General features: G+C 43.0%; 1 protein-coding gene across 1 annotated transcript in view; it reads left to right on the top strand.

Moving 5' to 3' along the window:
* Positions 1-10760, top strand: part of TMEM236 (transmembrane protein 236) — a 32564-nt gene extending 21804 nt beyond the window's left edge. The window contains exon 4 of the mRNA XM_004605479.2: positions 10189-10760. Within this exon, the coding sequence (XP_004605536.2) occupies positions 10189-10760 (572 nt within the window). The remainder of the gene's footprint in view (positions 1-10188) is intronic.
* The last annotated feature ends 4923 nt before the right edge of the window (positions 10761-15683 follow it).

The raw sequence follows: 15683 nt of genomic DNA, 5'->3' as shown, positions 1-15683 counted from the left end.
AAATCACTTGAGGATTTCGAAGTTTTTGATCCCTCCCCACTCCCCCCAGACTGTAGGCCAGGTAATTCAGTCTTAAGGGGTGGGGGTTCAAGGTGATTTGCATAAGTGAAACGTGATCCAGGTGGATGGACAGAAGGAAGTGCAGGGCAATTTACACCTAGTCAGTGCTCCCCGTGTCTCTGGGAAAGAGGAGTTGTACAAAGCTGTCCGTGGAGACATGGGCATGGAGAGAGGGAGAGGCCTTAGTCGGCACAGAAGTGGAAGGTTTGGGGGAACATGCTCTGAGGTCCTGCAAGGCCAGCAACAAGGGTGGGATAGTGGATGGGCTATGCTCTGAGTACACTGTACTTTTGCCCTGAAACCAGTCACCAAGAGAACATGATTTTCTTTTTCTTTTTTATTTTATTTTTTGGGTCACACCCAGTGATGCTCAGGGGTTACTGCTGGCCCTGCACTCAGGAACTACTCCTGGCAGTGCTTGGGGGACCATATGGGATCCAACCCCGGTCAGCTGCGTTAAGACAAACACCCTACCCGCTGTTCTATCAGTCCGGCCCTAACATGATTTTCTTCAGTGGAACTCAGAAATCTGAGCATTGACTATGGAAAGGAGAAAGCCTACAGGACTGATGCAGGTTTGGCACTTGGCAGAGCAGTAAGGGAGGAGGGAAAAGGTTCCTGTTATTTGGAGCCATTGCTTCTGGCTATAGTCTTATGAAGACATTTTTCGTTAAGTGACTGAAAATGATTTGTAGCGCATGTCTAGGAAATGTCCAGTGAATCACAAACTGTTTAAGATATTTTGGGTGACGGGATAGTACAGGGTTGGTCAGGCATTTGTCTTACATGCAGTCAACTCTGTTTCAATACCCAACATCACATATGGTCTCCTGAGCCCCGCCAGGAGTCACCCTTAGGCACAGAGCCGGGAGTAAGCCTTGAGTACCACCAGGTGTGGCCTAAACCCCCTCCATCAGGAGACACAGCAAGGGATTGAGCCCAGGACTCCTGCATACAAATCATTCATTGAACTGGCTTTCCGGGCCCAGATGATCTTTCCCTTAGGTTAAGTACCTAGATGTGCAATTCCTTGTTCACACCATACAAGGAACAAGGCCTGCTGTCTGCAATAAAATCCCACGAGCACCTGAAACACCAATTGGTAGGAGACATTCCGAGTCATGACAGATAGCAAGTGAAGAGCCGGGACAGCAAATCCAAGTTCCCATGGCAGCCGCCTTGCAGACGTCCTTGAAATGGTAACCCGTTACCTGTTAGCCAAGCAGAAGGCAAGAGCTATCCCAGGAGGCAGAAGGGAAAGAGGCTGCTTTCCTCCGAATAGGATGAATGGCATTTTGAGTTCCCCTTTGGTTCCTTTTAAGAAAAAGCTTATCATACAATCTGAGCCCTGTGTGTGAGCTGGTTTTCATAACGCATTTTGCAACTTGTCTGGTGCTTATGTATGAGGAACACTGTGTCCAGGCCATGCCAAGACGGGGGACTGTTTCCTTTCCTACCCCCCTTTGCTGCTTTGAAGGAGGAAGTTTCAGGAAAGGATGTTAATTCTAGGATTTATTTTTTTTTCTTCGCTTTTATCTTTCTCAAGCAATATGTGGTCATTTACTAGGCTGGCGTGTCCGAAAAATAAACTAATGTGATTTATACTTTCTCGGATGCCAAGCTTAGGCACTCTGTGGAGTGCAACCAGGGCTAGAAACTACTGGCAAAAGATCCCCAAGATACAGACCAGAGGTCATGTAAAATCTGTAGTCATGGGCCAGAGAGATAATACCATGGTAAGGTGATTGGTTACATGTGTCTGACCTGGGTTCGAGCCCCAGCACCCTACATGGTCCCCTGAACCCCACCAGGAATGATCCCTGAGTGCAGAGCCAAGAGTAAACCCTGGGTACTTCTGGATGTGGCTCAAAAACCAAAAACAGAAAAACTAAATCTCAGCTATGGTTCCCTTCCTTACAACAGCTTCAGGAGATTTTTGGCAATTGGAATTATTATTAGTTCCAGGGATCCAACCTAGGATCTTAATCCTGGATAGCATGCATTTTTATCACCAAGCCACATGCCCAAATTAGTATTTAATCATTATTTCTTTCATACTGGGGGGGGTGCTGGAGGAAATGAGCTGTTTTTACAGCTAGAGTAATATTCTTGAGAGTTGCAAAAGTTCGGAATGAATACTTGAGGAGGATTTGCTGGACATCTGAAAACAAATTCAGCATACACTACTTTAAAATGCTGAGCCATCACTTCATTCTTTGATTGGTCTTGGACCACATCCAGCAGTGCCAGTGGTGGTGGGGTGATGGTGGGGTTGTGCCTGGTGACCTCAGGAGACCAGGGGGAGCTGGGGATTGAATTGGGGATTTCTGTGTGCAGAGCGTTCCCGGAAGCCCACCAGTCATCTCCCTACTAGACACATATCACTGTTCACAATGAAGGTGGGGCTGCAGTTGAGGACGAAAGGCACAGATCACTGAAGCTTCTCTGCCGCAATCTTCTCCTTCAGAGTAGAAGCATCCTGAGTAGGCTGCAAAGCTAGTGGCTTTGCTGAACATGAGTGTACTCTAGGCCACTGTCATCTCCCCCGAATGGAGATTGGTTGTGGGGGTCTTACCTACAGCATGGTGCTCCGGGGTCTGCTCCCACCTGCTGTTTCAGGTCTTAAGTTCATCTATTGCACTCTGTGTGTGTGTGTGTGTGTGTGTGTGTGTGTGTGTGTGTGTGTGTGTGTGTGCTGGGTGCTGGGTGAGTTTTCAGGTCTCCTTCCTAGTGCTCACACACAGTCTTCCTAGAATCACACATTGGCTCCTGTGTCCCCACCTTGGGGCCTCCTGAGACGCCTGTCCCCAGCCCCCCGGCCCCCATGCTCTGTGCTCCTCCCATTGTCAAAGCCTGATGTCCGCATGCTGGTATGTCTGGGGCCCCCAGGCCTTGGGAGAGCTTTCCTGGCTGTTGAGTCCCTAAGGTGGGGGCTTCCTCGCTAAGTCAGACTGTCTTGCTTAAGAGGCTCCCTAGGAGCAGAAGGTAGCCTGTGTCAAGGTCCCTGTCGCTGCTAGCCGTGGGGTGGCTGATTACCAGAAGCAACCAAAGCCTTGGCTTTGCTAGCCTGAGTGCAGAACCAGGAGGTTCCTCCAGGAGACCCAGTGCTCCTGGGGCTGCTGCAGGCAAGGCAGGGGCCTCGCCCATTGCGCTACCCTGGGCTGTCACTCTGGAGCCTGTTTGGCAAACCTTGTTGGCAGATTCCACTCTGACATGACCTGAGGCACCGGGGAGTCCCCCCCATAGGGCTCACTGGCTGGTGGCAGGGACCTGTGCTATCAAACCAGAGAACTGAAGCTGAGCTGGGTACACGCTTGTCAGCAAGGAGCCCTGCTCTTTCCTGAAGTCACAGGACACTTGAGTCTTGCTGGGGCTGTGCAGGGACTCCAGCTCGGGTCTCTCCTCCGTGAGGCACTGGAAACCGCCGCAGAACCACCAGTTACTCCTACTTGGGAAGAAGCTATAGGCTTTCAATATATTAAAACATTTCTCCATACATGCCATATTATATAGAATTATTGCCTATACTATATATTAATTTGTTGTACACAATATGCTACTCCTAATACATTCTATAATAGGCTGCATGTAATTTATCTTGATGATAGTTTGTAATCTAACACATAGTATATGTAAGTTATCCTGTAAGTGATCACAATATGTATCTCTCTATAGAGATAAGTAAAATAATGAGTTATAAATGTTTCATGCAAGTATACAATAATCAAGATATATTCCATGACTTTGTAATTTCTTTGCACAGCACTTCTATAATGTAAATAAAATCATGCTTCTAGACTACACACTTATCAACTGGAGCAAGGAAAAGAACATCCCGCAGGAAGTACTGAGGGCTAAAAAATTGAGAATATTTTCTCAGCTCTTCAAAAATGGCATATTTGAACATCAATATCACGAATTTTTAGCAATTTGGTCTAACTGGTCTTCCAGCTGTCCTCTCACAGAATAATTTTCCTGAATTTCCATACTGCCTGAAATACAGAAACAGTGCATTTACTCAATACCAGATTTATGCAATGCCTGGCAGGGAACTGAAACTTGGCGCTGTTTCCCCCTCTCCCCCCACCCCTTTTTCTTTTTGGTGCTGGACTAGAAACCAGGACACATGCGCTGTGCCCTCAGCCCTGGAAGCACATCCAGGCATACTTAGGGTTCTGGAATGTACTGAGGACTAATGCCTTTTTGTAGAGAAAGCAGCCACAGCTGTCTGACAGCTCTGTGTGCTGCAGACTCTTCCAGAACAGACGATACGTTTTATCTTGGATTTGCCACCATCACCACCACCATTCTTCTTCTTCTTATTATTATTATTATTACTTTTTTTTTTTTTTTTTGCTTTTTGGGTCACACCCAATGGTGCTCCGGGATTACTCCTGGTTCATGGCTCTTGAACTCGGGAATTATTCCTGCCGGTGCTCTGGGGACCATACGGGATGCTGGAAATCAAACCCAGGTTGGCTGTGTGCAAGGCAAACACCCTCCCCGCTGTGCTATTGCTCCAGCCCCCATCATTGTCATTATCATTATGTAGTGGAAACCACAGTCTGAACTCCGGGCAGGGGTGGGATGCCTCGTCTCCTGCAGAGCGAGGGAGCCCCAGTTAGCAGCACCTGCCAATCTCTCTGGTGTGAACAAGTCACAGCCAACTTTAGCTCCCTACGTGGCCCCACTGAGCAATGATCGTGGACTTGGGCTGAGAGACGTTTGGAGGCTCTGATGAGCAGTGCTCACCATCCCTGCCCACACAGGTGCTCTGTTCCCTGCGCTGTCGACAGACAAACAAGAGACCAGCACAACTCGGCAAGCCTCTATCGCGTGATCCCACTCCAGGCTTCCTGACCTCCCCTGATATGGGGTGGGGGTCTGTGGAACTTCAATGCAAAGTCTGATGACCTGTAATCCTTCTTACCATTTTCTTGCATTTGAATTTCTATTTCAGTTCACTGAAAATCATCTGTTGTCGAGCCGTGACTGTCTTTATGGACTTCACTCTCGGTTTGTGTGCAGGTTTTAGCAAAACATTAGAAAACATTAGCCCTTTCCTGCACAGGGGCTGACTCTCAGAATTCATTCCCAGAACTGAGATTTCTTACCTTCCGGCCTTAGACAAACTAACCCAAGGGACACAGGCAAGAAAGAGTCAGGAGTTCCTCTGTCAGGAAGCACTGTCTCAGGCCACACAGTTCTGCTTTAATTCATTGCCTTTTTTCTCTTATTCTCAAAAAAAAACATTGTCAGTAAAAAAGTGCTTTGTGGGACCCAAGAAATCACACAGGTATTAAGGCGCTTGCCTCACACACGGTAGACCCCATTTTGATTCCTGGCATCCTGTAGAGTCCCCTAAACACTGCTAAAAGTGACCCCTGAGCACTGTGGGGATGGCCTAATCTTCCTAGCTCCCCCCCAAAAAACTGTATTTTCCATAAAAAGCATTAATAAGACTTTATGATTTTTTTCCCTAGATTTCCCCCACCCCCGAAGTTATATGTGAGAAACTATATGTGAATTGTAATAATATGTGAAAGCATTCTGGTTTCTTCAGACATATTCTTCTTAGGAAAAATAAATTTGAAGAAGTATTTTCCAGACAGTAGTCACACTGCTTGGATTCTAATTCTCACCTTGCTATCTGCTGCTTTGAGATAACCACATCCCCGCCCAGCAACTCTGTGGCTTCTTTGCCAATGTCTCCAGTCCTCGCTGCTATTCCTAACGTTCCTTAACTTTTTCTCCTTTTCCTAACTTTTCATTGCTTCCCATTGAGCTGAGAATAAAGACCAACACCTGCTGGGTAGCCAGAACTACAGGCAGAATGAGTAGTCTAGTGGTTAAGGATCAGAGATTCTAATTCTGATCTCTCCCAGGTAAGTCACTTGCCTTGCATGTGGCCGACCCAGGTTCAATCCCCGGAATCTCCTTCGGTCCCCTGAGCACCACCAGGAGTGATTCCTGAGTGCAGAGCCAGGAGTAACCTCTGAGCATCCAAAACAAAATAAACGAACAAAATCAAATTCTGATCTCTCCATGCCAGGGATGGAACCTCTAAAACAATTGTTCTTCTCTGTGCTCAGTTTACTCATCTTTAAGAGGGGAAAGGACACTATCTAGAGCTTAGGCATTCTCCTTACAATGAGCAACTTCATGCATAGACAGGGGTTTACACCGCACCAAGCGGATATTAGCCCTTTAAACCCTTCGAACCCCTCTCCTGCCCTTTAAAAGGCAAAAGGCGCTACATCTTCTGATTCATTCTAGCTGAAGGATCACTCACATGCTCTTCCCGGTACCTGGGAATGTTCCTTTCCCCGTTCGTTGACAAGTTCACTCTGATACTCCGCTAGTCACTTTTCAGAAAGCTCTCCTGAGCCCCTTTGGTTTCTTTCTCTAGCCGTACCTGTGCCAGGCAGTGGGCAGTGTGGTAAGGGAGAGAAGAGTTTATCATGTGCTATGTCATTCGCCGCCCAGCATCGAGCACCCTCTGACATTTATCTGCTAGCAATTGTTGAAAGTCTAACCACACATTATTAGTATCAGTTTCACTTTGTTTTGTTTTAAACTCTCTGGTATTTGAGTCACACACCTGGCAGTACTCAGGGGTCACTCCCAATTCTGTGCTCAAATGTCACTGCCTGCCGTGCTTGGGGGTCCATGCAAGTACTGGGAATGAAACTCAACCCTCTGCAGGCAAAACATATGCTCAACCTGTTGAGCTATTTTTCTGGCACTGGTTTCTTTTCCAATGCTGCTAGTTTTATGACTTGCATCTCTTTGTTTTGGCGAGGAGTGGGTGCTCCCAGTGGTGCTTGAGGACTTTTTCTAAACTCTGTGCTCAGGGGTTGTTCCTGGTGATGCTCAGGGAATCATTTGATGCTGGGCATCAAAGTAGGGTCAGTCACATACAAAGTAAGCATCTTAATCCCTGTACTCCCTTGCCCATGGCTTCCCTCCCTCCCTCCCTCCCTCCCTCCCTCCCTCCCTCCCTCCCTCCCTCCCTCCCTCCCTCCCTCCCTCCCTCCCTCCCTTCCTCCCTCCCTCCCTCCCTCCCTTCCTCCCTTCCTCCCTTCCTCCCTTCCTCCCTTCCTTCCTTCCTCCCTTCCTTCCTTCCTTCCTTCCTTCCTTCCTTCCTTCCTTCCTTCCTTCCTTCCTTCCTTCCTTCCTTCCTTCCTTCCTTCCTTCCTCCAAACTCTTAACTAGGAGTTCATTGTTCCCCACCTACAGCTCAGATATTAAGACATTGACTGTTAAAAAATGGTTCAAGGATCACTTCTTAGCTTATTGTTTCCTGGGTTGAAACAATGTTGAACTTGTGATGGTCTTTGAAAGCCTAAATTATAGATTGTGTTCCACTGTGCACAAAGCAATGGGGATTCTAGGTCAAGTTCTCTACTTCGGGCATATTCTCAGCAACATAGTTTCTATATTGATTTTTTTCTTGGTAAGATGAGGGATAATGGCATTTGAGTCTAAGAAGTGATGATTATGAACAGTAAAATAATGTTTTCTGTAATGGTTATTACTGAAAGAAAGTCATTTCATCAGGAATTTTGGTAATGTATTTAGTATATCAACATTCTCAATTTATACTAAAATTGAAGAATGAGTTTATGAAAACCATTATTTATCTGTTTTTAAACAACCCTATTTATCAAGCATTTTCAGTCATTAATCAGTTATTTAAAAATAGTTTCTTTCAGCTCAATAGAGTACAACAAGTTTTTACTAACTTTATGCCTTTAACCTTTAGAACTATTTAGTCTAATTACACCCTTTAAATTCTGTCTTATCAAGTAACATGGCCACTCAGCATGTTCCCTGAGTAAACTTTGTCAAGGCCTGATAAATTCTTAGCAACACAAATGGTGCTTAAGTGGATAAATGACTGGAAAACAATGTGGCTCAACTTTCATTTTTAAAATCCTGTCACTCATGGCATCAGTGCTAATTCGCGTGTCTCTGTCTCTGCTTCTCCCCTCTCGTCTCACCTCCATGATGTTGATGAAGAAGCACCCTCCTCACCCAGGTGGCTGGCGTGTTGCCATGCTGGTTGGGCATAGCCTCACGGCCACAAATGAGAGGCCTTAGTTTAACCAACTGTACTGATCAGTTCAAGATCCTTGTGGAAGAAGAACAGTTGAAAAACATTGACTTTAGGAGCTGGAGTGATTGCACAGTGGGCCTACCCACTTGCCTTGCCCATGGCGGAACAGAATTCAATCCCAGGCACCCCACATGGTCCCCTGAGTACTGCCAGGAGTGATCCCTGAGCACAGAGCCAGGAGTAATGAGCACCACCAGGTGTGGGACCACTCCCTGCCCCCCCCCGCCAAAAAAAGAATCCTTGGCTTTATTATGCCACTCTTTCCTAAGTTTTCTTTGTTGTTGTTGTTTATATATATGCCAAAAACAGTAACAAGAAGTCTCACAATGGAGACGTTACTGGTGCCTGCCCAAGCAAATTAATGAACAACGGGACAACAGTGCTACAGTTTTGTTTTTGTTATTTTTAGAAAAGACAGACTTTATTGGCAACAGAACAATTTAAAGTGGAAAGTGGGCAGGATGTTCACAGCATAGGCTGGAGAACAGCTTCAGAGAGGAAGTAGGGAGTCTGCTTTTATGCTCAGCAAAGAGGGTGATGTTATGGACTTTTACAGAATGATTCAGTAATTTTAAAGGAATTGAGGACCAAAGATCATACATCAAATGCATAAAAATTGGCAGAGAAATTTCATCTGAGGGTATGTGTTTCAGTATTGTAATAAAGATCCATGAGACTAGAGGTCAACATTCCCTAAGATTTTCAAAGGGAAAATTTTATTTATTTATTTTTTTATAGAGATCTGGGCTATAGCTCTTTTTTTTTTTTTTTTTTTTTTTTTGCTTTTTGGGTCACACCCAGCAATGCTCAGGGGTTACTCCTGGCTTTGCACTCAGGAATTACTCCTGGCAGTGCTTGGGGGACCATATGGGATGCCGGGGATCGAACCCAGGTCGGCCGCGTGCAAGGCAAACGCCCGACCAGCTGTGCTATCGCTCCGGCCCCTGGGCTATAGCTCTTTGAAGAATCTTTTCTACAACAAAAAAACTGACCATTGAACTTCGATATTAATTTGATTTTATGACACTTACATGTTCTAAAATTAGTGCATGGTATATTATCTCTAGACAGGTAATGGCACCTATAAAATTGAGATTGTCTAGTGGGGAACCTGTCCGGATGCGAATTACAACTCTGCCCATTACTGTGGATTTGAGGTTGGGTGTTAGTTCACCTCTTTGGTCCCAGTTTCGATGTTTACAAAACAGGCTGTTAATCCCAAAATAGCACTTTCCTGGCCTGTGTGAGGCACTGGGTTCAATCCCTGGAAATGCAAAATGGGGAGAGATGGAGGGGAAGGGGAGGAGGGAGGAGGGGAAAGCATGTTTAACTATAAGTATGAAATGATAAAAAAAATTTTTTTTGCTTTTGTTGATTTGTTTTGTTGGTTTTGGAGTTGCACCTGGCAGCACTCAAGGCTTATTCCTGGCTCTGTGCTCAGGGGTCTATTCTGACCATACTTGAGGGACCTTCTGTGGCAGTGCTCAGAGCTAGAATGTAGGGCCAGCCGCATGCAAGCCAAACACCTTAATTCCTGGTCTTAATTCCTGAGTGCAATTGCACTCAGCCTGGGTTTGATCCCCAGTACCTGTCGACTTTTTAAAAACGAGTGTTGGGGATGAGACCTAGGGCCTCCCACATTCTCTCATGCCAGCTGCTGTCTTGAAGAGAGCACTTACCACGGCATGCATTTCCAACAACTGCAGTGAAACAAACATTGAATTTAAAAATAAAAATAAGGGGGCCGGAGATAAAATAAGATAGTCCAGTGAGGAGGGTGTTGGCCTTGCATGTGGCAAATTTGGTTCCTATCTGAGCACCCCGTAAGGTCACCCGAGCACCACCAGGAGTAATTCCTGAGAGCAGAGCCATGAGTAAGCCCTGAGCATCTTCACACATCACCCCCAAAACAATGATGATGATGATGATGATGATAAAAACCCATGGTATTTAAATAAATCAAATTTAACCCATTCAACTCACCTTTAAATAAACCCTGTTTGTTGCAGTTGATGATGACCAACACAGCCAGGAAACCACTCTGCAGAATATCAGAACCGTTTCCGACGGAGTGACTCAAAGTGACGGCAAGTCAGCGGCTCCACAGCCCGCCAGGAGGACCAAGGTCCCGCCCACCAACACCCAGAGCCCCACTGTGCAGCCAGAGGGACCCCAGGAACCCAACTTCCAGTTGAGCATCTGGAGCACAGTGTCCCACCAGGACAGACGCGCCGAAATATTCCTGTGGAGCTTTGTGAACTGGTCGGATACGGTGGAGATGGTGCGTGTGGCCGGCCACCCTGCTGTGTACAAGACTGGCTGGCTCTACCCGGTCTACATCTTCAGCTACATCTCTCTCCTGAGGATTATATTAACGCCCCAGAATCCCCTTCGGCATTTCCTAGGTGTTCTGCTCCAAGACGTGCCTTTCATCTTCCTTAGACTCAGTTTGATCATCGTCCAAGGAACCATCACACCCGTCCTGGGCCTTTGCAAGAATGTCCTGGTCATGTTCTCTTACTTTTACTTCAATTACTTAACCAAACTTCGGCCTTTCTCCACCTTCGAAACTTCCTTCTAAAGAGCAAATGCAATGGAGTCAAACCTCTTTAATATGCGTGTATGGACATTTGTCCCTCTTTTTTGGGGGGGGGGTTCTTGTTTGGTTTCCCCTCCCCCAACTTGGAACGTAAGTTCTTTTTGTATATAAAGAAATGAAGAATATAGTGTAGGAAATAAATAATTTTTAAGAACTGTCACAGTCACTTTTTTAAAAATGTGCTTTAACGGTGCTAAATTTAAGCAAAGTTCTTGTCAGCTGACTTACATGTATTTCTAGAAATTGTTAATTTCAGTTAGTTATGTGTTCATTACTTTCTAAAAATGTTTTCCATAAAACTTCTTTAAACAAATAGAACATGTTTGTTCACCAAGTACAAGGATTTTAATCACTTATATTAATTAAAAAGCATTCTATAAATGAATAAGTTTTTTAACACTGAAGTTATTGAATAAATGGTAAGAATCCTTTTTTTAAAAAATTGAAAGTAATAGTGTAGAATCTCCTTCAAACATGAACTTAAGTTTCTTTTTTTTTCTACAATGGCAGGTCTCTTTCTTATTTAGCAAAATTGATTTGGGCTTAAAAACTTATTTTGGGGGTCAGAGAGATATCACAGGGGTAGGGTGCTTTCCTACATACACATGGCTGACCTGGGTCAAATACCAGCACTGCAGATGGCCCTCTGAGCATGGTCAGGAGAGATCCCTGATCTCTATAGAGTGTGCCCACCCCCCCAATTAAAGTTCTTTTGTCTAAACAGATATTTGGTTCAGTTAAAGCTTAGCTCTTGTGAGTCCTGAATTGTTAACTTAAATATCAAGACTTGAGGAGTCAAGGTTCATTTGGTAATACTCAGATAACGTCCATGGGAAGCCATAAATTGACAATGTATGTTTCAAAGTAAATGGACATTTAATTTGTGGAATTTGATAACATCATAAAAAGAATCATGGGCAAGCTCTGTTTAAACAAAATACCCAATTTACACCACAGCAAATAAATATGTCAGCGTTAGAGGTGATGCTACACCATGAGAATCTAGACAGGAAGGGCTGGACGTGTGTTGAGAGTTTACCTGGCAGGCTGACGCACTGGGAATCCTGTAGAAGCTCTTGGAGGGACCTTCCAGATTTGAGAGGGTTTGATAAGAAGCTTATGGGCAGTGACCAATGTTCCATGGCCCGTCTCTTCCCTGAGCTATGGGAACAAACGGCTTGTAGTGATCAACTCCAGCTTGCTTATACCCTTTCCTCTCCACCAAAAGCGCCCGTATCTCTGGCCCTGGAGTTTTATGGTCTCTCCCCTCTGCCAGAAGTTCACCCAACAGTTGTTACAAGTTCCACTTCTAGGTTTCTGATTTGAGGCAAGCTCTTTTACCACTGTCAACAAAAATTTCCACATTGAAAAGATAAGCCTCCTAAGAGCACTTAAGTAGATTAAATGCTCCTTTAATAGGATTCAAAGGACGCTGATAGGAAAGAACTTCGGCACATCAGTTGGGTGAACAACTTGATAAGTGTTAATTATTTCCATCGGACCAAGTCTCAGAGAGTCAATTCAATGTGTTGCCTGATTTTTATATTGTATTTTCTATGTTCATGTTTACCTCCTAAGAATACATGGTAATTAGGCATTTAAAAAAAATATTTGCAAAACCTTAAAGTTACTACAGATTCTTGTTTATCCCCCTTGGAGTGTGGCCCCCAAACAAACAAAAAACAATGGAAAAAAAAACCAACGTGAGGATGCACAGATTCTGGGGTCTGAGTTCTTACAGCACTCTGACGACAGCATTTTATTAAGACTTCCATTGTGGGCTAATCTTACCAAAGTCCTCATTAATCTCTTAAATTCCTTTCAAGGGAGGCCCTAGGGTGTTGGCTTTAACAGTGCATCTTTCATCTTCATATGTCAGGAATTCCTATAACAATTTATAACACTTTTAGCTCCCCATGAAATTATAATTCAAATAGTTCCTTTAAAATGCCATGGTAGCCCTTTTTAAAAAAACATAGACCCTAAGACCAATTTATAATATTCCTAAATAAATATTTTGCATACACTTATATTTATATTAGAATATATAGAGTAAGCAGTGGCCAGACAAATGGAAAGTATTGTTTCTTTCCATTTGGGATGCATTTTGTAGAGAATTGAAAATGTGCCTGATATTTGGGAAAGTTGTGATACTTTATACAAATAATGAAGGCATACACAAAAGATTACATATGAAAAAAAATTATCAAATTCTTAATTAATTTTCATAATTAAGCATTTACATGATTTTAAGCTCAAGTATATGGTATTTAATAGACATTGCAACAAGTTACAATAATACACCATGAGATTAAAATTACATTAAAATTATATTACAATTCTCATCAGTCTTAAAGACTGTTGTTATTCAGACCTAAATAACTTTTATAAGAGCATTTGGTGTTCTTATAAGAGTTTATTTTTTTCTTTGTAAAAGTATGCACACAAAAAAATATGGTAAGATATAAGTTGACTCCTTGATATTTCAAATAAATTACATCTTTTTTTTTTAGTTTTTGGGTCACACCTGGCAATGCTCTGGGGTTATTCTTGACTCTGTACTCAGGAATGACTCCTGCTGGTGCTCAGAAACCTACATGGAGTTGCAGGGATTGAACCCTGGTCAGCTGTGTGGTGTGCAAGGCCTTACCCACTGCACTATCTCTCCAGCCCTTATTCCAAATACAATTTGAAACCCAGCTGATTATTATGTCTCATTGGATGTTATATGAAAATAAAACTAGTTGCAGGAAAGATACTTCACATGAATGTATGATCAAACTGATTGTAAATACCAATTTTTAATAAAATTATAATCCCTTAACTTAACTGTTTGTCTTTTATTCCATAACATTCATGTTTGATGTTGCAGCCTTGTTTTTCTTATGTAAGAAAAACATATAACTGTCATTCATTGACTCATTTCATTGAATGACAGTTATAAAGAAATAGGAAAAGAAAGGGGTAATATTGTGGATTCCTCCTATGTTCTGAGTTTAACAAATAAATGACCTTTTTAGATATAACACCAAGCACATGAATTGTGAGAGAAATCATTAGTAAATAACACTTCAATAAAATGAACAAACAAACCAAAACCTTCTTCTCTGTGAAAGAGTATCCAAAGAATTAGAAGAAAATCCATACTTGAAGGATTTGCAAAAAAATCAAAATTTTTATAGACCTTTATACTAAATTTACAAAGAACTCTAAAATTTAACAATAAGAAGATAAACCTATTTTAAAATACAATAACAAAAGCCTGAATTCTCATCAAAAATAGAGGTATATTTTAAATTTATATTTGAAAAGTTGCTCGCTGGCCTACATCACGAGGTGAACACACAAATGAAAACAATAACTAGAATATGAGCACCCAAAACATCAGAAAGACCAAACGTTGGTGAGAAATTTTGTCACAGTAAGTCACTCATTACTGGTGGGAATTCAATACTATGTGTTGGTTTCCAATTCTGCATTGTAGATAGTTCAGTGATTCCTTTTGTTGAGGGCAGGGAAAGCGGCCCACATCTGACTGTCGTGCCTTGGGCTTACTCCTGGATCTGTGATCAGAAACAGAGAGCATGTAGGGTACATACTCCAGAAAGTTTGGCTGTGCCTATCACATATGATCCTCCAGCACTGCCAGAGTGATTCCTGAGATCAGAAGCTGGAGTAAGCCCTGAGCACAGCTGGGTGTGGTCTTAAAAAAATAAGATCAAACAAACCAAACTACCGTGTAAAATTGAATATATAAAGATGTTCGCCATAACAAAGTATAACATCGATTACAGAATTATAAAGCTCACAGACCCATGAAATAACCTGTATTTACTTACATACCATAGATTATAATAAATATCAAAATGCTCTTTGTAAATAATATAATTTTTTCTCAGTGGTTTCATAATTTTTCTTTTTTTTATTTTGAGTTGAAATGGCCTTGCTCTCAGTCGAGCAGTTTCCGACTAATAGGCTTGCTTTCACAAGTTCTGCAGAATCAGTTGAGAAATGATAGGCACGCTTATGGATGAATTTGTTGAGCAAATTTTCTTGGAACTACTGTAAATCTAAGGCAAGTTCGTATCTGGAACCCACACTCAGATGAGTAATTATTAGGAAAGAGAGTCTAGGAGGAAATGAAATAGTTCAGTAATTGTTCTGCCAATAACAAAGGTGATTTCCTTTATTATAGAAATACTCTTTTAGCTTGAAGAGTGAGCTAGTTCAAACAATCACCATCATTAATAGCCAAACAAAAAACAGAACCAACACTTCTGAGACCGGTACAAAGAGGATGACAAGACTTTAGTTTTAAAGGAGAGAGAGAGAGATGGAGAGAGAAGGAGGAGGAGGAGGAAGGAAGAGGAGGACAAGTAGGAGGAGGAGGAGGGGAAGGAGAAGAAGAAGAGGAAGAAAGAGAAAGCGGAGGAGGAAGAGGAGGAGAGGAGAAGGAAAAGGAGAAGGAGGAGAAGAAGGAGAAGGAAAAGGAGAAGAAGGAGGAGGAGGAGGAAGGAAGAGGAGGACAAATAGGAGGAGGGGAAGGAGAAGAAGAAGAGGAAGAAAGAGAAAGAGAAGGTGGAGGAGGAAGAGGAGGAGAGGAAAAGGAAAAGGAGAAGGAGGAGAAGAAGAAGGAAAAGGAGAAGGAGAAGGAGGAGGAGGAGAAGGAGAAGGAAGAGGAGGAGGAGGAGGAAAGAAGAAAGGTGTGGGGCGGAAAGGAAACGAGACACTAGTGGTGGGAAATGTACACTGGTGGAGGGATAGGTGATGGAACATTTTATGATGAACAGAAACCCAATTGCGAACAATTTTATAACTGTGTTATCTCACCATGATTCAATAAAAAAAATTTTAGTGCTTTGATTTAATTTTATTGTATTAAATCTATATGATGTAAGATACACT

The sequence above is a fragment of the Sorex araneus genome, chromosome 9 (genome assembly GCF_027595985.1).
Source record: "Sorex araneus isolate mSorAra2 chromosome 9, mSorAra2.pri, whole genome shotgun sequence".
Taxonomy (NCBI): Eukaryota; Metazoa; Chordata; class Mammalia; order Eulipotyphla; family Soricidae; genus Sorex; species Sorex araneus.
This window is presented reverse-complemented; position numbering and strand designations above follow the sequence as displayed.